This window comes from Dermacentor silvarum, chromosome 8 (genome assembly GCF_013339745.2).
Source record: "Dermacentor silvarum isolate Dsil-2018 chromosome 8, BIME_Dsil_1.4, whole genome shotgun sequence".
Classification (NCBI taxonomy): Eukaryota; Metazoa; Arthropoda; class Arachnida; order Ixodida; family Ixodidae; genus Dermacentor; species Dermacentor silvarum.
Genome location: NC_051161.1, coordinates 79,196,846 through 79,218,298, shown reverse-complemented (window position 1 = coordinate 79,218,298; position 21,453 = coordinate 79,196,846). Strand labels below are relative to the sequence as shown.

At 46.5% G+C, this 21,453-nt stretch overlaps 1 protein-coding gene across 1 annotated transcript in view; it reads right to left on the bottom strand.

Moving 5' to 3' along the window:
• Positions 1-624: 624 nt before the first annotated feature.
• Positions 625-21,453, bottom strand: part of LOC119461476 (homogentisate 1,2-dioxygenase) — a 60,670-nt gene continuing 39,841 nt past the window's right edge. Inside the window, exons 12-15 of the mRNA XM_037722804.2 lie at positions 16,645-16,771; positions 12,441-12,493; positions 9,987-10,115; positions 625-856 (exon numbers count right to left, since the gene is read on the bottom strand). Coding sequence (XP_037578732.1) covers positions 722-856; positions 9,987-10,115; positions 12,441-12,493; positions 16,645-16,771 — 444 coding nt within the window. The 3' untranslated portion in view covers positions 625-721. The remainder of the gene's footprint in view (positions 857-9,986; positions 10,116-12,440; positions 12,494-16,644; positions 16,772-21,453) is intronic.

Below are 21,453 nucleotides of genomic sequence, written 5' to 3'. Positions count from 1 at the left end.
AAGGCGTTGAGCGTAGCGCAGCCAGTATACATGGACACAGTGGTGTGTACGTCCTGTTCTTACTCGGTGTCCGCGTACTTTAACTGTTCTATACACTGAACGCATTCGTAATGCATTGCAACATCTTCGCCACCACGTACACTCTTTGTCAGAAGTATGCGGGCTCCGTAGTTTCAGACTGCCATGCTAACTACACGCATTTTAAGGGAGTTCCTTTGATATGCCATAAGTTCTAACACGTTAGGCAATAAAAAAGAACTCACAGTACTCACCACGCAGATCTCCCGAATGCCAGGAGTGTCTTGGGAACATCACACAACCGAAAGGCGTATATGGCAAAGGCACGGAGTAGGCCCGAATACTTTTGAGAAAGGCTGTATACATAATGATCAGAGCGTATACAGAGTGAAGATGTCTGATAAGGTACATAGTGTACACCATGTAGGTCGTGGTGTACACTTAGTAGAGGCCAGTATGCGTTGTGATGATATCTACATCTTCCATTATTTTATACGTGATTTCTTGCTGCACTTCCACTCTCGTTGTATGGCTGCGGTAACCCGAATCTTCTGGGATTCCGTTGGAGGCGCCAGCCTCTACAATTCCGAGTAAATGCGCGTGCCGTTCTCTCAAAATAAGAATAACATTTTTTTTTATTATTGAGCATACGCTGACTGCACGTTGGCACTGCGCGGTGAGCGCGAGTCTCCCGCGCTCGTTCCTACGGCTTCCAGCTAGGGTCGAAGTTCTTGCGGAGTCCCTGCCAGCAGGTGTAGTACTCCTTGTCGAGCGCCTGCGACTCGTGCTCCGCCCACGGCGTCACCGCCATGCTCAGCGAGCTCTCGAACATGAACGCCTGCGAGCAATACACGAGAATTTCTCAATCAGGCCATTTCTTTCCTAGCAAAGGTCAAGATGCAAATGTACAATGCACTGTTGCATGCTCGCGTAAACTTTTGCACACTTGTGTGGGGAAACACTACGCTGTCAAATCTGCGCAGAATTGTGTTTGCTTCAGAAGAAAGCGATACGATGCGTTGCTAACGCGTCGCACGTCAATTATACCAGAGAATTATTTCTCCGTTATAAAGTCATAAACGCCACGCTCGTTTATCAGTACCACCTGTTGCACGCGTTATTCTTTTCAAATAAAAACACTGAAATTTTTTTGAACAGTCATTCCAGGCTGGAAGAACAATTAGGCGATCCTCGAACTAGAGGCCACGAGATGGTTGGTATACCGCGATGGCGCACATCTTATGGAAGAAACTCACTGACTTTCAATGTCCCATATCTCCTGAACGAATCTCACCAGCACGGGATCAATTTTAACAACGTTTCTCAAAAACAGTCGCGCGAATACTTTATCTCAGAACCGTACTAAGCGTTGCCGTGCATTTCTTACCCCTACACTTTCATTTCATTGTACCTAATTGCCGTGTTTGTTTTTCACGCCATATCTTTTAGTACCATATGTTTTTTTGGCTTTATTATTATTAATTGTCATCTTTACCAATTATTACTGTGCTGTAATTATATGATGATATTTATGAGTTTGTTAGTTCATGTTATAGTTCGCCCGACGCATATTAAATGTATGTATTGGTTATGGTTATCAGCATTTTATGTCATTAGCTTTTCTACACTAGTTAAAAATATTTGTTCGTTATGTATGCTATATTTTGTGCATGTTATCTATACATTATCTGTACAACAAATACGTGTAGCACCGTCTCAGAGGCTTTGATGGCGTACTGCGTCAGGGACCTGCACGTACCACGTTTTCGCTCTCACGTTAATGCGCCTCCCTAAAAGGTCCTCTTTGTTTAATCATCACCTATGCACACGTGAAAAACGCGATGCGAAGAGCGGCGTTAATTACACGTCGTGCTGTCAGTACCCTGCCCAGTGTTTAATTAGCAAATGACGCTCTTTGATGTCGTCCGTCAAAAGTTAAGAAACTAAGCCCACTCAGGCTTTGTTAACGATAGCGCTTACTGTGCCCTTTACCGAGCAACGCAAAACTTTATTAGCGCGGATTAGCTCTCACTAACATTTTTGAGTAATTAACTTGTTTCTTAGTAATTAACTTTGCTGCGTCCAACTGAAACTGCGCGTCCTTTGTACAGCACGTCTCGGTAATGGCCTAACATAATGCGTACCTAACACTCGTCCTTCGCGTAACAATATTGCACAGCATGTGGCTAGTGAGCTAGCTTTTTATTAACGTATCTTTAATACGGAAGGGCTTGGCGAGAAACGATGCGAATTGAAACGGTGATCTGCGTCAGGGATAGTTGGAAAACATTATAAGAAGCAATTTCTTCTTGGAAATAATAAACACATAACTTCGATTCCAGTAGTGTTCATTTCAAATATTTTCAGTGTTGACAAAAAGAAGAAAAGAAAGGTATTTTGAATGGCGATTTAAAAAAATGTCGCAGTTTCGACCGAAAGGCGAAGCATCAATTGCGATAGAAAATTAGTAGAGAGCTATTCGGAGTAGGGATAGTAGTTTTATCGGCTGCATAAGCTTGGACACATTCGCTTAATGACTGAATTAACAAGCGTGGTGTCAGCGCGCACAAGCAAACATGAATAGATCACACTGAATGACCGCAGACAATGACTGTCAGAACGCTGGTAGCAAGCGCAGCCGCCGCTGCGGGCGATGGTTCGCGCGGTCTATCGCTTCACAGGAAACTGAGCGGCGAATGCACAGCGCATACAAAGGTCAGAGCCGTGTGGAGATAAGAGACGGTGCGGGCGACCGCCACCGCCGGGCAAAGTGCAGAGGAGCTGTGCAGAAGAGAAGCTGCCCCCCTGCCTCCCGCGCTGCCTTCCCGATTTCTTGCTTTCGCGTGGGAGATTGAGTGGCCAGTTCCCCTTGCGCCGGTTGCAAGATAAGCATTTGGTGAAGCAGCACAGCGTCGCCCCGCCTCCCTCCCTCCTTACCTCCCATACCCCCCCCCCTCCCCCGGTCTTTCGAGCGACGGTCGCGTTTGCTTTCCGCCATGCGTTCGCTCTCCGTGATAGCGCGCGTCCCCCGCGCGCTTCAACCGGATTTCTTCTACCGGACACTTCAACCGGCAGAAATCCGGTTGAAGTGTCCATATAAAAAAAATAAGATATCGCCACACGGCAGCAACCTCATTTTGCCTTTCTCCCTCTTTTAGGGCGCTAACGCTAGGGCTTCCAAAAGCCATTGTGCCTGTCTGTGCGCCGCGCGACCATGATGATGATGATGATGATGATCAATTGGCATCCCCTTTGAAACGGGGTGGTGACAAATAGTCACCTAGCCTGTCTGCGGGAGCCACCAGTATGGCGGTTCAGCCATCACAAGAACGACGAGCCGTACACGGATTTGTGTATAAGCTTCGTCTTGCTGGCTTCAAACCGCTTTGTGAGTCCTCGAATGGATCGTTTTCGACGACATCACGCTATAAATGCAACGACTCGCAACGCGTATGCATGTGCGCGGGAAGTTTTTTGCCTTCACGTTTTTAGAAAACTATTATTTCTCTGAAGGAATTTCAGAAATATAAAGCGTAAAAGATAACGGCAGAAGAATGACTGAAGCCACAAGCACGAATATCAGGCAAATCTGTTGACTTAACCATCGTTACCATGGTAGCTGAATGACAGCAGTGCCAGTGTTCCCCGCTAGTGACTTTTGTAGGAAAAGCCCACTGGGAGACGGTGCCTTTCCCAAAGTGTACTGACGTCGGCCTCCTGCACGAGCTCAACTGCCCGAAGTGAAGGTATAGCAGCTGCCTGCCTATATACAGGGTGTCCCAGCTAACGTTAGCCAAGCTATTTATAATAACATACAGGACATACGAGGACGCCACCAATGGTGTTCTGCCAACAGTGACGTACCGCACCAGGAGGATGTTGTTCATACTTGAACTATTGATAAATAAATTAGATTAATTACCGAACTTTCTAATTACTGAATTGAGGGCGCGAACTTTGATAGAAAAGTAATAGCTATCTTTTAGAACACCCAGTTCAGTTGTTTTCATTGTGCCTTGCGTAATTACATTTTCCCGCGTTTTAATGATAACGCGCGAAATAGTAAAATAGCGCCATGATTACGCGTGCGCGCACCGCGACGCCAGCGGTCTTTCATTATTCGAAAAGTATTCGAAAGGTATTTGATATTCGATTCGCTTCTAGCGCTATTCGATTTGTATTCAATTCGGTCTCGAAAATCACTATTCGTACACGAATAGAAATGCTTGATTTGAATGTATCTGTCCCGCGCGTTCGCTCAAGAACATGGTGTCCGCAACAACAGCAGCTCTCATATGCAGCAGAATCATTCGGAACAGCCCTCACATCCACAGTTTTCTCTCCCTCGCAGCTCCAATATTCGAAAGAAACGAATACTCGACAGTTTCGAACAGCGAATTTTCTAATGCGATGAGAATCGAATAGCAGTGACGTTTCGATTCGTATTCGAATATTCTCTCACCCCTAAATTTAAATATACAGTCGTCGAAAACGCAGTCGAGAGCAGCGCGATACTTTTCTCATTTAACCTATGGCGTTTTTTCTTTCAATCATGACTATTGGCTCGTACTCGAAATGAAGAATTGCTCGCAGTCTCACCAAGCCAATTTTTTAAAATTATTCTCGCAGTAAAAATGCAAACGTTGTGTTAACCATGCACGCTCAAACCCGCCATGCGAAATTCGCGCGTGTAACCAAAAACACGGCCTGTAAATGTGAGCCCTACTAGTTTCCTGCATGGCGCGAATGATCGTATAAGCATTGGAAGAAGATTCACGTGAACGCACATTTTCCGTTCGTGCATATAAAGGACCTTCAAGCACAGGCGTTTTATGAGCACTTTAGCAGAGAAAGTTTTCGCGGAAAAATATAGCCACCAAATACATATTAAACAGCATTTTTAATTAGGTTTTCTAATTTAGTGATTGTGGTACATGTTTATATTAGAAACTTTAGGACAGCCGTGTTCGAAGACCTGTTCAATCTTGTTGAATACTTCCAGGCCGCATTCTGCGACCAGATATTAATCACCAAACTTGGCCCCGAGTACACTAGGTTCTCAAGCAGCCAGTTGTTTAATTGTAGTGTACCTTGGATTTGTCTCACTAGCTTTAGTATCATCTATTATCATCTATTTGAGGTCTTAATGGATTAAGACATTGGCGCCCCGCCTGACCAGAGGTGCAGTCCCCACGCATGGCCTCGGCCAAGCGTCAATCTGCGAGCAACTTGCGATGGGAGTAAATGGTGTATCTGCTGAGGGCCGGGCGAGTGCGAGGCGGAAGTCTTGACACTGAGCCGCACCCATTAATTGACGGAGCTTTCTCCTGATAGGAGGCCGGTCTCGAAGCCGGACGGAGCTTATTAGTGGCCCTGCGCTTATCTGATAACAGTTGCGCTCCTCCTGCGGGCTGGCAAAAACAGGATTAGCTTCCTCCTTTCCCGCCGCAATCAGCTGCTTCACGTCGGTAACAGGTTTCCGTGTCGAGATTGCCGCCACTGAGTACGAACTTGGAGCGCTCAGTGTCAAATTTCATTATGAATATCTCGCAACAAAAGTACTTTGTAAGTGTATAAAACGGAATTAATTGTCGCGTTTTTAATTTACACAAATACCATAATTGCGAGACTTAAAAGCTGTTAATTGTGAATTTCTTGGTAATTATGTATTTATTGTCTTTACTTGTTCACGAAAAGGGTGTCTGACAACGCGCATAAACCACCGGCGTAATCAGCATTTGAGCGGCTAGCATGACCTAAACTTTTTTTATTAGGATCACCGATACCAACTTCCTCGAAGTTAGGCCGGGCTCGATTCTAAGCCAACCCTCCACATTAGGAAGGTCAGAAGATAAAAATTTAAAAATACTTTCCTCGAAGGCAAGTCGTCCAACGTAATTGTGAACTAGGACAGACACAACAGACACAGCGGCATGTATTACCAATGTCCAGAGTCAATCATGCACTTGCCGCGGCTCTCTTTCGGCAGCACTGTATTGACACCACGTGCTCGGTGCCACCGAACTTTTGAAAAAAAAAAAACAATGCTTGTTGCCGCACTGCGCGAATTCAACGTGGTCACAATGGCGTACCATTATACAATGAGCCACAGTGCTGTACATTTGTGCCAGCGGTTAACAACGGCTTACTGTCTTTTGGCGCTGCCTCCGTCCCCTACTACCCAACCCCATGAGCGATGGGAGACCTTACGATCCAGCCCCGCCCTGTCGATCCCGCTCGCACTGGCGGCTTGGGGCCAGGAGCTGCTGGCCGTATATGGGTCCCGAAACCAGGGAACCACCACGTCCGACGTCTGAGAAGACGCTGTCGATTGAGCTCAATAAATGTCTCTCTCTCTCTCTCTCTGGCGTTAGCAGTGTGCCATTTTTTCAGTTCCGAAAAGGTTCCTAACGAAATATTTGAAACTAAGCCGACCTGGGAGTTTCGTAACTCATGTTAGATAAGATCAGACTATAGATTATAATAAATAAGCTAGTTTAACTTTGAAGGCCCTGTACAAGATGAAGGCTTTGATGATGAAGGCCATCAAAGCCTTCGTCATGAGAAAGTTGACGTTTCTTAGTGAGTACCTAGTGAGTCATGGGTACTTAATATTGTCACGAGCCTCGAGAAGTAGTCCTGAAGGTTTAATAAAAGTAGAGCAGCTGGCTCTTGGAAGACGCGACCGTCGGGGCTGGCTCGAGCAGAGAAGGGCGCGCGGTCTTCTTTCTTCTCTTAGGCTCGACCCACTCTTGCCCTCGACCCACTACCTACAGGTGGCAATATCCCCCCTTCCGAACAAAAGCATCGCCTCGATGCTAAAAAAAAAATAGGCGTAGAAGATAAAGAAGAAGGCAGGCAAAGCGAAAGTACACAAAAAAAAATGTAGCCGTCACGCCGGCGCAGTCAATGAACGAAGAAGCAAGCTCCCAAAGATAAATGAAAAGTAGAAACAAAGAAGGGAATGGGAGAAAAAAATGAAAACAAAAAACATTACGGACGCGCAATGTACGGCTTCATACGCACAACATGAACTATGTCTGAGGTCGGTTGTCTTTGTGCCCTACTCCGTGTCTGCGATGTTGTGTCCGGAACAACTTCGTAGTTTACGTCACTGACGCGGCGGAGCACTTTATACGGACCGAAATACCGGCTCAGAAGCTTTTCACAGAGGCCACGACGGCGAACGGGGGTCCGCACCCAAACTTGGTCCCCGGGGTTGTAGGACACGTCCCTGTGGCGGATGTTGTAGCGTCGTGCGTCTGCCTGCTGCTGCTGGCCGATATGCAGCCGCGCGAGCTGCCGAGCTTCCTCAGCACGCTCTGCAAATTCCTCGGCGTCAGTTGTCAATAGGTCAGCGTCTTGACACGGCAGCATAGCGTCCAGCATCGTCTGGACTTCGCGACCGTAGAGAAGGCGAAAGGGCATGAAGCGCGTCGTCTCTTGCACGGCGGTGTTATACGCAAAGGTCACGTAAGGCAAGATCCGATCCCATGTTTTGTGTTGAACGTCGATGTACATTGCGAGCATGTCTGTGACAGTCTTATTCAGTCGCTCGGTAAGTCCGTTGGTCTGCGGATGGTACGCGGTCGTCTTGCGATGCCTGGTGTTGCTCAATTCAAAAACTTCGTCCATAAGCTGCGCTGTGAATGCTGTCCCTCTGTCTGTTATTACAGTGGAGGGAGCACCGTGACGCAAGACGATGTGGCGCATGAAGAACTGCGCTACCTCTGAGGCCGTGGCTCGTGGGATCGCCTGCGTCTCAGCATAGCGTGTTAAATAATCAGTCGCGACGATCACCCATTTGTTACCGTCGGCCGAGAGAGGAAACGGTCCGAGAATGTCCATGCCGACTTGGTCGAAAGGCATGTGAGGTGCTTCAATTGGCTGAAGTAAGCCAGCCGGTTTAACGGATGGTGTCTTGCGGCGCTGGCATTCACGGCAGCCTTTAACGTACTGTTTGACGCTTGCCGAAAGCCCGGGCCAATAGTACATTTCGCTTACTCTAGCGAGTGTTCGTGAAAAGCCTAAATGACCAGATGTCGGTTCGTCATGGCAAGCGAAGAGGATGTCGTCGCGCATGTCCCTTGGAACCACCAGGAGGTAAGCACGGCTGGTCGAACGAGCATTCTTCTTATAAAGCACGTTGTCTCGCAGACAGAAGGACGTCAGCGAGCGGGACATATGGCGTGGTATGGTTGTGTCGCGGCCCTCTAAATGATTGATGATTGGTCTAATCTCAGCGTCGTCACGCTGCCGTCTACTCAAGTCCGACGAACTAATGGCGCCCAGGAAGCCGTCATCATCCTCTGTTTCCTGACTGGCAGGATCAATGGGTGCGCGGGACAGCGTGTCAGCGTCTTCATGCTTACGGCCAGACTTATAAACGATGGTGATGTCAAATTCCTGTAGCCGCAAGCTCCACCGTGCCAGTCGTCCTGAATGGTCGCGCATGCTTGCCAACCAACAGAGGGCATGGTGGTCCGTCACTACTTTAAAGGGACGACCATAGAGATAGGGGCGAAACTTGATGATCGCCCACACGACCGCGAGGCACTCTTTCTCCGTAGTCGAATAATTCGCCTCGGCACGGGAGAGGGAGCGGCTGGCATACGCTATAACTCTTTCCACTCCATCTTGAAGCTGGACGAGCACTGCGCCAAGGCCAATGCTGCTGGCGTCGGTATGCACCTCAGTATCAGCATCATCGTCAAAATGTGCAAGAACGGGTGCTGACTGCAGGCGCTGTCGTAATTCAGCAAAAGCCGCCTGTTGCTCATTATGCCACACAAATGGCGTATCGTCCCTTGTAAGGCGTGTCAGGGGTTCCGCTATCTTCGAAAAGCCTTTAATAAACCGGCGATAGTAGGCGCACAAACCCAGGAAGCGCCGGACGGCCTTCTTATCGGCAGGAGCTGGAAACGCGGCCACAGCGGCAAGCTTGTCGGGATGGGGTCGGACCCCTTTGGCGCTTACTACATTCCCGAGGAACTTGAGCTCTTCGTAACCAAAGTGGCACTTTTCGGGCTTAAGTGTGAGGTCTGCCGATCGGATGGCTTCTAGCACACTCCGTAGTCGGTGAAGATGCTGCTCGAACATTTCAGAGAAGATGACCACATCATCCAGGTACACAAGACAGGCCTGCCACTTCAGTCCAGTAAGGACAGTGTCCATCATTCGCTGGAAAGTAGCCGGGGCTGAACACAAGCTAAAAGGAAGCACTCGAAATTCATAGAGCCCATCTGGAGTCACAAAGGCTGTTTTCTCGCGGTCGCGTTCGTCTACCTCGATTTGCCAGTACCCGCTTTTTAAATCGAGAGAAGAAAAATAGTGGCACGCCGTAGTCCATCTAACGAGTCGTCGATACGCGGCAGCGGGTACACGTCCTTTTTAGTCACGTTGTTGAACTTGCGGTAGTCGACACAGAAGCGTAGCGTTCCGTCTTTCTTTTTGACAAGAACGACCGGAGACGACCATGGGCTGTTGGAAGGTTCGATGACGCCATCGTCAAGCATCTCCCGGACTTGCGTACGTATGGCTTCGCGTTCTTTTGCCGACACGCGGTAAGGCTGCTGGTGTATCGGGCGTGCGTCTTCGTATGTGATGATCCTGTGTTTAGTGATGGAAGTGTTTAGTGATGGAAGCGCTGCCGTTTTCAGCCACAATTGAAGTGGAATAACCATATGCAAGTTTCTTCCGCTCTACATCTCGATCCGAGAGACTATATTATGGAAGCGTTTCAGTGCTGCCATCTGGTGCTGTTAAGGCGGCCTTTTTCTAACTGTAAACACCAATTGCACGGTACCGCAGTCGATTTGCATATATGCGTGCAAATAATTGTACGGATGTATACCGTGTTTTATGACCGAATTTTCAGACGTTATAGCGCACAAAAATTGAGAAATTGTTAGCCTAACAGCCTGACATGGCGGTACTCATGCATCGAAAATAAAGTCGTCTATACTCACCATGCACTCGTCTCCGATACGCTGTGGCGCCAGCTTGGCCTTGGAGGCCTGCTCGAAACAGTCCACGTCTGGGCCGTGAGGTGTCATCATGCTGTGAAGGCTAGCGCCACCGCACTGGAAACCCGTTTCCTGATGACGCAAACGGAATAAAAACAGCGTATGAACATTTACGACAGCCAATGTTCGCATTCACCGTATAAGTGCCCGAGTCACAAAAAAAAAGAACATTACATACAGTGCCAGTACATCTTGGACCAAGTAGCTAGTAAGAGTTGATCACGCTAGCGAGGGCGAACGAACAGATTCTACGATCCTGGAAAGATGGAAACGCTCCTCAATAACAGAAGACCAGCCGCCTGATATAGCTCCTCAAATCTGGCAAGTCTCTTCTAGAGCTCATCTCATCATTGATCTAGAGCTCATCTCATGTCTAGAGCTTGTCTAGAGCTCATCATTGTCTAGAGCTCATCTCATGACATTGTCAATACAGCAACAGTGACTTCGCAGAAGACCAGCCGTGGCGTCTGGGTAAACTTCGTAGCGTTTCATGCAGGTACCATTCAAGTCTGGCGAGGATCAGTCGCTCCGTCACCTTCTCTACGCAACTAGCCAGCGCGACTGGGTGATGCCGCCTAATCGCGCTGACTAGTTGCGTAGGGAAAGTGGCTGGCGGGACCACTGATCCTCACCAGACTTGAATGGTACCGGCATGAAATGCTACGAAGTTCACCCAGACGCCACGGCTGGTCGTAGAAGTCGCTGTTGCTCTGTTGAAAATGTCATCCATCTTGTTACTTACGTTGAACATAAAAAGACTGTGTAAACAATTATCTGTCCCCCTGTTATTTGACGTAATAGGAGCGTATGGTACTGTTGCTCATAACGCCATACTTAAGGTTCTTGAGCCAGTTGTTCTCGGCGGTCGAGCTCATCCTTGGACACGCAGTTACTTCCATATGCGCTCTTTATTAACACCGAAGACGGTCCCACTTATAGACACTACACGTGCAGCATAGAGATTTCCTAAAGGTGGTTGTGTTAAGCCCCGCACTCTACAGCCTTGTACTCATCGGTCTCGTTTAGCGGCTACCAGATGCGGTCAAGTTATCAATATACACCGATGGCACCTGTGAGTGGGCATCTGGCGTGACACGTCCTCGGGTGCGTGCGAGACTATAACAGGGTGCGACTTCCATAGTAACACATGCAAGCGAATAAGGCCTCAAGATCCCGCCAAAAAGTGTGCGCTGTCCGCGTTTTTCCTACATCCCAACGTAGGTTCTCTTACGTCAGGAAGCAGATTCTTTTACGGGTAATTATTGATGGTGACCCCTGTTTGAGCCCCTGTGTGGCCCACCTGAAAAAAAAAAAACACCCGGCGGCCATTTCTCATTTGTTGAAATTCCTTCCGGAAGCCTTCCGTGAACAAGACTTCTGCACGGAAGCCGAAACGTCTTAAAAGGTTTTGACCTATTATTTTTGGTCGGCATTTTCACTGTTTCTTTCGTTCAACATGTTTCGTCCCGACAAGACGATATGTCGTAAAATCATCAATTTCATGGGGCACTTCGGTATATGCGATGATACAACTTTACAGGCTGCTTTTTCCCGGATAATTGCGATGCTACGTCCCAAGGCTGACCAATACCTGCAGAACTAAGCTCCATGCAATCGAAAGCGATCAGGCCTCACACAAACGCCCAGGCGCTAAGGGGTTTTGTTGGATGATGTCAAACGGCGCTGGTGCCTTAGTGAAATGTACGAGCCTCTCTGCCTTGACAACACCACAGAGAAAAGCTCAAAGGTGAAGGTCAACTGCAGATAGACGTCTCAACGCGTATTAAGAAGAGCCACAAGTGGCCAATGCTAATTTGTAGCCTTCCACATTACGATTCCTCTTGCAGCCAAGGCATCGTTCCGGAACGCTAAATAATTTCCTACAAAATAAATTGCACCATTTGACGTCCACATTCTGCACTGTGATTTACGAGGGACGCACTAGAGGGGTGCTCCGAGTAAATGTTGACCACTCGTTATTTTTTTTTTCATGTGGCCTCCAAAGCGTTCGGTGTAAAAGCAACGTACGACAATGTTGCTCATGAAACCATACTTGAGGTACTTGAACCAGTTGTTCTCGGCGGTCGAGCTTATCCTTGCAAATGCGGTTACTTACGATCTTTATTAACGCCGAAGACGGTCCCACTTATATAGACACTACCCATGCAGAAGAGTTCCTCAAGGTGGTATACGAAGGACATAAGCGTTCTTGCATTCAGTGCGCATCAGAATGCGGCCACAGCGGCCGGGAATCGGGCCCGCGACCTCGTGCTACGCACAGAACACCTTAGCCACTAAGCCGCCGCGGCGGGTGTGTATAATTGATTGCACTTTTCATTTGAACATTTCGTGTTTTAAACGAACTCACGGGAAACAAATTCGAGAAGGAGCTCATACCTTCGCTTCATACTTGCCAGTGATGAGACCCATGAACTCGCTCATACAGTTTCCTGGGTAGAGGAAAGGAAAACGCCAACCGAGCAAACATGTTTTCATCGATTGTCTCTGGTAAAGTATATAATCAGTCAGTCGGTCAAAGAACTTTATTTAAAGGCCCTGCGAGTTTGTGGGACGGGCAAATGGTCCCGCCTATAGAGGTGACGGCCAGGAGCTCTTGAGCCCTGGCGGCTTCCTCGGCCCGCTGGACAGCCCAAAGTTGATCGTCAAGGGCAGAGCTGAGCAACACAGTCTCCCAACGCACACGGAGGCGATCGCGAGAGGCTGCATCCCCATTATTGTTTGTTATGCCTCGACATTCCCATAGCATATGTTCCAGATTGGCTCTAGAACCACAGTTTTTTGCATTTATCTGTCTTGCGCATGTCTGGGTAAATGAGGTGTGAGATCGCCGGGTTCGGATAAGTTCTGGTCTGTAATTGCCGCCATTCGACAGACTGCTTTTTGCTGAGCTTTTGGCTCAGCATATAAGCATATAAGTATATAATAGAGAAAAAATTAACCGAAAAGAGACCATCAGAAAAACTCTTAGAGGGGCTGCCTTTGGCTAAACGCGTGGCATGCAATTTCAGGTGATTAGAGTGAAAAAAACAATATTAGAATTTTAAAATTCAAGAACGCGGAAGTAAATACTGTCGAAACTGAAAAAAAAAGAACTGAAATAACACTAATTCATGAAAGAAAGAAACAAGCAAGAAAAAAAAACTGCTATAAAACGGGATACGCGAACTGAGTGAATCTACGTGAGTTAAGTCCTCTTTGACGTATATAAGAAAATATCAAATGTGCCCTTGTGGGGCGAAGAACCGCTTCTAAAAGGCATGAGAACATTAAAATTGCAGTATATTTTATTCCACTAATGCTGTACGGGCGTTAAGCTCATTGGAAGATAATGCGAAGTTTTAAATATTAATAGATAAATAATTTAGGAGAAGCGCCTTATAGCAAGAAGTACCAACCACACAGCAAGTTATTATCCGCTTTGAAGGAGCGCTGCATGAGGATTCCCACTTCTCGTTTTTTTTTCGTTAAATGAAAGTTTTAGACCTCGTACCATTACCATAAATAGTGGGAAGCCTCAGAGTGCACTAAATAATTTGTTATAATAGCATTTTTGCAAATTAGTTCCGGTTTTGCTTCCCTGGGGGTGTATGGGTCATTACGTGACAGCGCAGAAAGAATGTGGTCACGTGGACGCATAATAATGTGACGGTTTGGCATTTTCTCGTGCTAGCCCCGTCATCTGCCATACTGCAACTTGTCCCGCGGCCCGATGTCTATCACTGCCACCTCTCACTATCAGTGTACGTGGTTCTCCGGTAAGAAATAAAACTTTCTATACAGATTCAAACTTGTCTGTATGCACTGCGGTGTGATTCACATTTTCGGGCCATCAAGACCTGCTTGATTTACTTTTTTAAAGTACGGGCTGGTCTCTAGGGTATGGGTAGACATTCCCCTTATGTGATTTGCCATTTCCCTCTGTCGTCATCGTCAGCCATCTTATTCCTCTTTTGATCCCACTGCCCCTTCTCCTAGAATAGAGTAGCAGACTAGATGAATGTGCCACACGCCGACCATACTATAGTGATGCAAAAGTAACGATAGTAGTATCGACACAATGAATCGTTGAGTCACTATCAAACTTTCAATAGTACAATAACTATCGATATAGTACTAGCGACACGTCACTATGTATATCAATAGCACTATCTAGCGCGCTATCGATAGTGCTATCGATACCTCACTATTGGTAGTGTTAAATCATGCGACATACCACTTGCACACAGTACACACTGCAACATAAACTCGGCAACGTTTCCTTGTTCTCAATTGGGTGAACTGGCTGTTACTGATTGTCAGTTATCGCAATATTTCCGGTAATATAGCTAGCCAAGAATTGCGAACTAGCACAATACTCTCGATAGTACTATTGAAATTACTGCTATTTATAGTGTTTTGTTACGCTATAGATAGTTTCATCGCAAAATATTGTAGTACTATCGATAGTGCAATCTATGGTAATATTATCGATAGTCTTTTTCACCCTATTGATAGTTCTAAAAAACGACCTATACTATGTATTGTCAATATACTTATAGTTTTACATCACTACCTCTCTGTATTTCTTATCAGTAAACTTCTCTTCTCTCTCACTCTCTGTCATTTTAAGAACCGCTGCATCTTTATTGTAAAAAAATCTGCCCTACTGTTTTGGAAGCTGAAAAATTCCGCCATATTGTCGAGTACACCATCTTGTCCGTTCTGATTGGCTTGCAGGGCAGCGATGACCTCTCTGATTGGCTCATTACGCCAAGATGGCAGATTTCGATGCCATGACGGAATTTGGCAGCGCCCAGAATAAAACTACTGTTCAGGAAAGCTGGTGCTTCTACACAATGACGCCGACCCATTTGAGAGCAAGCAACAGCTGGCTGTCGCTGCGAATACACGAGTACACTTCCGCAGTGCTCTCTTTTATATCGGTATGTGTGTTGGCCCTGTGAAACTCCTCTGCGTTAGGAGAGAGAGAAAAAAAAAGGTAAAGGAAACACAGGGAGGTTAACCAGAGGTTATCTCCGGTTGGCTACCCTGTACTGGGGGATGGGTAAAGGGATGCGAAAGGAGAGAGAGAGAGAGAGAAAATGAGCAAAAATAAAAAATAAAAAAGGAAGGAAAGAAAAGAAAATCACACACGCACACAAAACAGAACTGTTTCGGTGGGCACTGTCACGCAGTCTGCGAAGGCGTTCTGGTGTTGCATATGTAGTGTCAACGTTCCATCCTACGTAACACAGTGCAGAGTCATAATTTGTCACTGAGTCCGGTGCCTTTCAAGTAACGCAGCAGTGCTTTCAGGGCGGCTCGCGCCGTTGTTTGTGTAGGCCAGTTTCCAAGGATGTTGTTTTCTGTTATTGGGCGTTTGTCCAGTTGATCTATGGTCACTGAGAGGGCTGCTCTCTGCGGGTTGAAACGAGGGCACTCACAAAGAAGGGGTGGGATTGTTTCGTTGCACCCGCAGAATTCACGGAGTGGGCTATTGGCCATTCCGATAAGAAAGGAGTACGCATTTGAAAATGCTACTCCAAGCCATAGACGGACTAGAAGTGTGCAGTCCCGTCGTGGAAGGTTGAACGGAATACGGAGCTGTAAATTAGGGTCCAGGGCATGAAGGCGTGCACTTGCGAAATCAGATGAATTCCATTGCATCAATGTTAACTCACGCGCAAGCGCGGAAAGTTTTTTCGCTGCGTCGGCTCTCGAAAGAGGAATGGTTAAGAGGAAGCTAATTAGCTGGGCGCCAACTCCGATGTCCCTATTTAAAAGCATGTAAGAACACAGAAATGCTGTCATGGGACAACCGATGAATGTTAATGAAGATTTGCTACAGTTGAGAGTAAAAGTCAAGTTCTAGCAACTGTAGAAAGTAGAATGTCGATTTGGGGCCCCATACCTTTTCCAAAAAATGACGGAAATTGGTGACAGTCACCAAAATAGAAGCACAAACGTTTAAAATGCGTAATTATGCACCAAGAACAAACTTTCACATCATGTAAAATGCATATGATACAGCCCCTAAGGTTGACAAATATTTTATATGAGTTGACAACTTACAAGACATTGTCAGAGTTTTTACGAGGGTTTTCCAAATTTCCAACTCAAAAATTAGTGATACACTTCGGAGAGGTGTGTAATACATTAATTTTGCACGCCTTAGATGACTCAAAAGGTGCAACTTGCCGAATTATGATATCGTATACTCTTGCTTAGTTAGCATAAAATATAAAATGTGTTTTTATAGCCACTAAGATTTTACCTTTTCTTTAAATACAACAAACCTCCTCAAATTCAGTTCCAATGGGTGCGGAGAAAAACAATTTCTCCGTTTCCTAGTATTTAGATAGGAGCTCCCAAGGTAAAGTCTCCTCTTAAGTTATACGCATCGGCTGATCGCGATATAAGGTTGAGGCACATACGCGTGCGAGCGTATGTTTCGCAGGTCAAGCCATTTTAAAAAAAGTTGTTGCGTGTATATATTTATCCACGCAATATTTATTTTTTTTACGTTGCGCGGAGTCTTACATCGATATACACGTAAGCGCGCTCTGCGCAGATGTGCAGCTGATGCCAGTAGCGCACTCACGATGGTAGTAGGGTGGCCTGAACGTGTTCTCGGCCACCGACCAACGCGGCGGGAAGATGACAAAGTCGGCGATGGCCGTGCCCGGCTTGGTCGAAGGGCAAGTTAGCACCGTGAAGATGGACGGGTCCTGCGTTGACAGTGGGTAGGAGATCAGTGCGCCGTCAGGTGAAAGTGTGAAGAATCAAGCACTTTCCTGAAGCTGAGAGAGAGAGAGAGAGCACGGAGAGAGGAAAATAGGGAGAGTAAGCGAAAGAGGGCGTGTAGTTGGCTACGCTAAGAAGGAGAGAGAAAGAGTGAAAATGGTGGCATAAGACAGGGAGACAAAGACAAACAAAAGTTACGATTGCTTTGGTATTTCTGCTTCGAAATGGGGCAGTCTACGGTTGTTATTAAAAAAACGTTATGCAGATACTTCGTGGCGCAGTTAATTAAATGCCATAAAACTAAGTGCGATGCGTACAATTGTCGGCATTTTTATCCCATGCAAACTGTAATCTCGTGAAATGTTTATCTTTATACACCGCACAGGTCTCAACTTCAATGTCATGAAACATTTATGTTTTTATGCGCTGCACCTTTCATACGCTTTGCCGAAATACAAACAGCAGCTCTTTGGCAATGCACACAGCGAGACGTCGATGCAGTTACGTCGCGAGGACTAAGGCGATGTTTGAAGCTTGCCGTGGAAAGAATGGGGAGGAGAGGTGCAGGGCGAAGAGAAATACGAGGCAAAAGACAATGGTCAAGTCGGCTATTATTGTCTCGTTTCATTTCTTGCGTCTTAGGCCTGATGGAAACAGGCGCGCGTGCGCGTCCCCTTCTCGGCAGCACCGCAGCACCTACGGTCAGCGAAGCCCGGGAGGGTTTTATTGCGATAGCAATTATATGGACACTCCAAAGCAGATTTCTGCCGTCGACGTCGCCGTCGCCGTTGCCGTCGCCGTCGCCGTGAGGTTCCGTATGACGTCAATGGAGATGAAATCGTACGAACGCTGTATGTGCGATTGAAAGGGCGCGAGGGACGCGCGCTTTCAAGGGGAGTGAACCCACGGCGGAGAACAAACGCGCGTTCTGCGCCGTGCTCCATTAAGGGCTGCAGAAGTAGGCGTCTCTTTCCTCCTTTACAATCACCATATATGTAGAGCAAACGCGCCTTCTTCCGACGCGCGAAAGGCCGTTTGGGGGGAGGGGGAGGGAAGGGACGCGACATTTAGCTGCAGCACCAAGTGCCTATTTATATCAGAGGCTCCGGCAACAGTCACCAACGCCGCACGCATTTTGTGCGAACGCGGGCAAAACGCTGACGGCGTTGACAACAGTTCTACGTGTTGCCGGTGCTGCTGCATGTCCAAGTTTATACAGCTGATAAAGCTACTATCATTACTCCGTATAGCCCTCTACAAATATGCTATCGCAATTGATGATTCGCCTTTCAGGTGAAACTGCGACAACGTTTTTCGAGAAAGCTTTGTTTTAAAGGGCCACTAAGGAAAAAAATATTACGTCAGATTAGACCCAATCGATTATTCGTCTAGAATTCTATTATAGTTCTTCTCTGTGCCAGGAATATGTTTTCGTTGCGTAGAGAATTGCCACCGATGGTTGCGTTGCATATACTCTTCAATTTGAATCGCCCGCTCCAAAACGGACGAGTTGGCGTAATCCCCACGTGACCTGCCTCTCTACCGCGCTGTGTACATCAGCCAGTGTTGACGTCACCCAAGATGTTACGCTGTCCGAAATAGTTTTTTCCGATTTTTGCCTTTTCCGTCTTCATGCCGCATACAAAAGCTCAGTTCCCGCTTCGAACAACAAATTGATTATTACGAAAGCCTAATCTTTAAATTGTGCTCCACTTTATATTTTCGTTTAGGGTCGCTTCAAAACGATAGCGCCCTTCGGTTCACCTTGTTCGTTTCTGTCACTACATAGAGCGGGGGTTTCGACTTAGGTAGCCTCGATGTCTTGCATAGGGGTATAGCATACGAAGGTTTATGGGTGAGTTACGTGATCCTAAATCACGTACTATACCTGACGCCTGCGGTTTAATGGGTGTTCCACGTCCACTACCACTGCCGCGGGTAACGCTGACGAGCCGTTCCTATAAATACGTGCATGTAAATGCCCGAGAAAGAGGACAGAGCAACAGCCGCCACCCGGAGATCAATTGACATAAATACGTCAGAGTTGTTCTGCAGAGGTTGTAGGTTCGGTTCTCACCAAGTACCAAAGTTGTCTCTCCTTTCATTGTCGCCTCTTCCGCTTCTCTTTTCCTTAATTAGTAATGTGAACTGTGTCGTAAGTTTAATCATCATCTTTCATTAATTATAGGATTCTATACAGAAAGAGTGAATGGTTTCTTCTCTGCTTCCCTATATACATATATTGCTCGCGCCTCTTTGTTCTGAGAAGACTCTTTGTGGGAGGCCGCATGGAAGGCGATATACAGGTTGCCTCAATGTGAATGGGAATGCCTAATCTGCATTCGATCAAAGACTGCAGCACATGTGTGAGTTAGGGCCTCAATTCGTTACTCGTAGCTTCCGAGCACTGTACCGCTGTACCAAATAATACAACAGGAAGTGCCTATATGAGTCCATCCCAAGAACAATGACAATGAACTCTCTCGAACGCAAATTAAGCGTCCTTTTTGCATTGTGTTCCCACGCATTGGCAACTTGTATGTACGATATACGCTTGGAAGCCTTTCAATCTTCCTTTGAATGCTGCTTGGTGACATGCTGCTTCTGTGAAGCTCCTGTACTCACCCTGTCCCGGAATCGTCCATATCGACAAATCAAAGTGTCTCAAGTCCCACGCTCGCCATCAAACCAGAGCCAATCAAAACAAGTGCATATACGATCCCTTTGTGCTCATTCGGAACACACTAAAATATTTATGTTTTTCAATATGTGTGGAGAACTGGAATAGTTGTTTCCAGGTAATAGCGTTAATTCTGAGTCTCTCGTCACTTTCCTTGATGAGCTAAAGAGATTTGTCTATTTGCCTCAGAACCAGTGAGACATTGTTTTAAGCCACAGTGAGTATGGGCTCTTTTGTTCCCTATAGTATTTTTTTTTCATTCTCGAGTGCATCTCTACCCTGTTCTTTTCCTCTTTGCTGGAAAATGTGTCTTGTATGTTAACTCCCGCATAGACTTTTATCAGGTCCACCGTATGGATAAATAATTAAATGTTTATTCAGCCCATCCGTATCTCCTAACCAAGGGCAGTGATAAGAACGTCCAACTAATCGATTAGAAGCGTAATTCAACCAGTCATCCAGGATTAGTGAGTTAATTATTCAGTTCCACAGTAAATGTTGTAGCTGATGTGGACACATGTAGCTGAATATCGGTGCAAATTTCCCAAAGCTCCGAAAGTCAGTGCAGCCAAAATAAAGAAGACTGTTTTGTGGAAACAAAACAGCATTAAAACAACAGCGAAAGGCAGGACGTGCGCGCCGACACTCACTAATAAGCTACGTTTCCCATTTATTATTTTAAAGTAACTTCAGAGCACACATTAGTATCGTGGAACCTGGGCGATCTGATGGTCAAGGTGTGTACAGTTACAAAAAATCCGCAAAATGAAAATTACTTCTGTGTCATCTGTCCCTCAAAAACTGTGTGGTGAAACAGGTCAGTTCTCAATGCTTCATTGCTCCCTATACTGCTCGAAGACTCCCACAGGTAATTAATCAGTAATCAAGTGGTGCTGCGCAACTGGCAGCAGATACACAGTGCTACTCCCGCAATCAGCCACATGTAGTTAACCTTCACATATGGCAGCAGAGTTCGTTGTGCCTTAATTGGTTAAGCTTACGTAAGAAACACTACGCATGCAAGTGGCTAAAAAAAAATAGAACAGCCGGATGCTCGTAGCGAAGTTAAAGCGTTGCCGCATAGATTCCTATCCAATACTTTAGCTGCCATAATGTATCGGTGAAGCTGTATCAGAAAAAAAGAAGTACCATTAATTTTCAAGTCACCATGTTTTTTTTTTCTTTTTTCGTGCTCTGCAACAAATAATTATTCTGTTCGAGTGAAATCTCAGAAACGTGTTTATCACCATTTAAAATCATTAATCGGGACTTAGCCTGATCGTTTTTAGGATATTTCGTTACTTGGAATTTATTGGTTTCTCAGACAAAAGCGTCACTACACACTGCAGCCGCGAAACAGGCGCGCGTACTTACACGGATTAAGACCTTCTTCTTCTTTCTGGGATTTTACGTGCCAAAACCAGTTCTGATCATGAGGCACGCCGTAGTGGAGGGCTCCGGATTAATTTTGACCACCTGGGGTTCTTTAACGTGCACTACAACGCAAGCACACGGGTGTTTTTGCATTTCGCCTCCATCGAAATGTGGCCGCCGCGGCCGGGATTCGATCCCGCGATCTCGTGCTCAGCAGCGCAACGCCTTAGCTGACTGAGCCACCGCGGCGGGTAAGAGCTTTCAGGCTGGGCACACGTCTTTTTTTTTTGAAAACCAATCGATGACCACACAGGGATTCAAAAGCCCTCACCATTCATTTTTGTGAGCACATAGCAAAATTTTTTCTGGCTTCCATAGGGTTCGAAAAAATTTTGTTTGTGTTGTTTCTCCTGAGAGAGAGAGAGAGAGAAAGTGATAAGAGGAAGGCAGGGAGGTTAACTAAGCTGAGCCCGGTCGGCTACCCTGCACTGAGAAAGGGGAACTGAAGGATGAGGAGGAGGAAGGAATGTGCACCTACATACACACAATGAGCGTTCATCGTTAAGTTATCACAAACGGTCAAATAGGCTGATGCGTCTGAAGAAGCGCAGA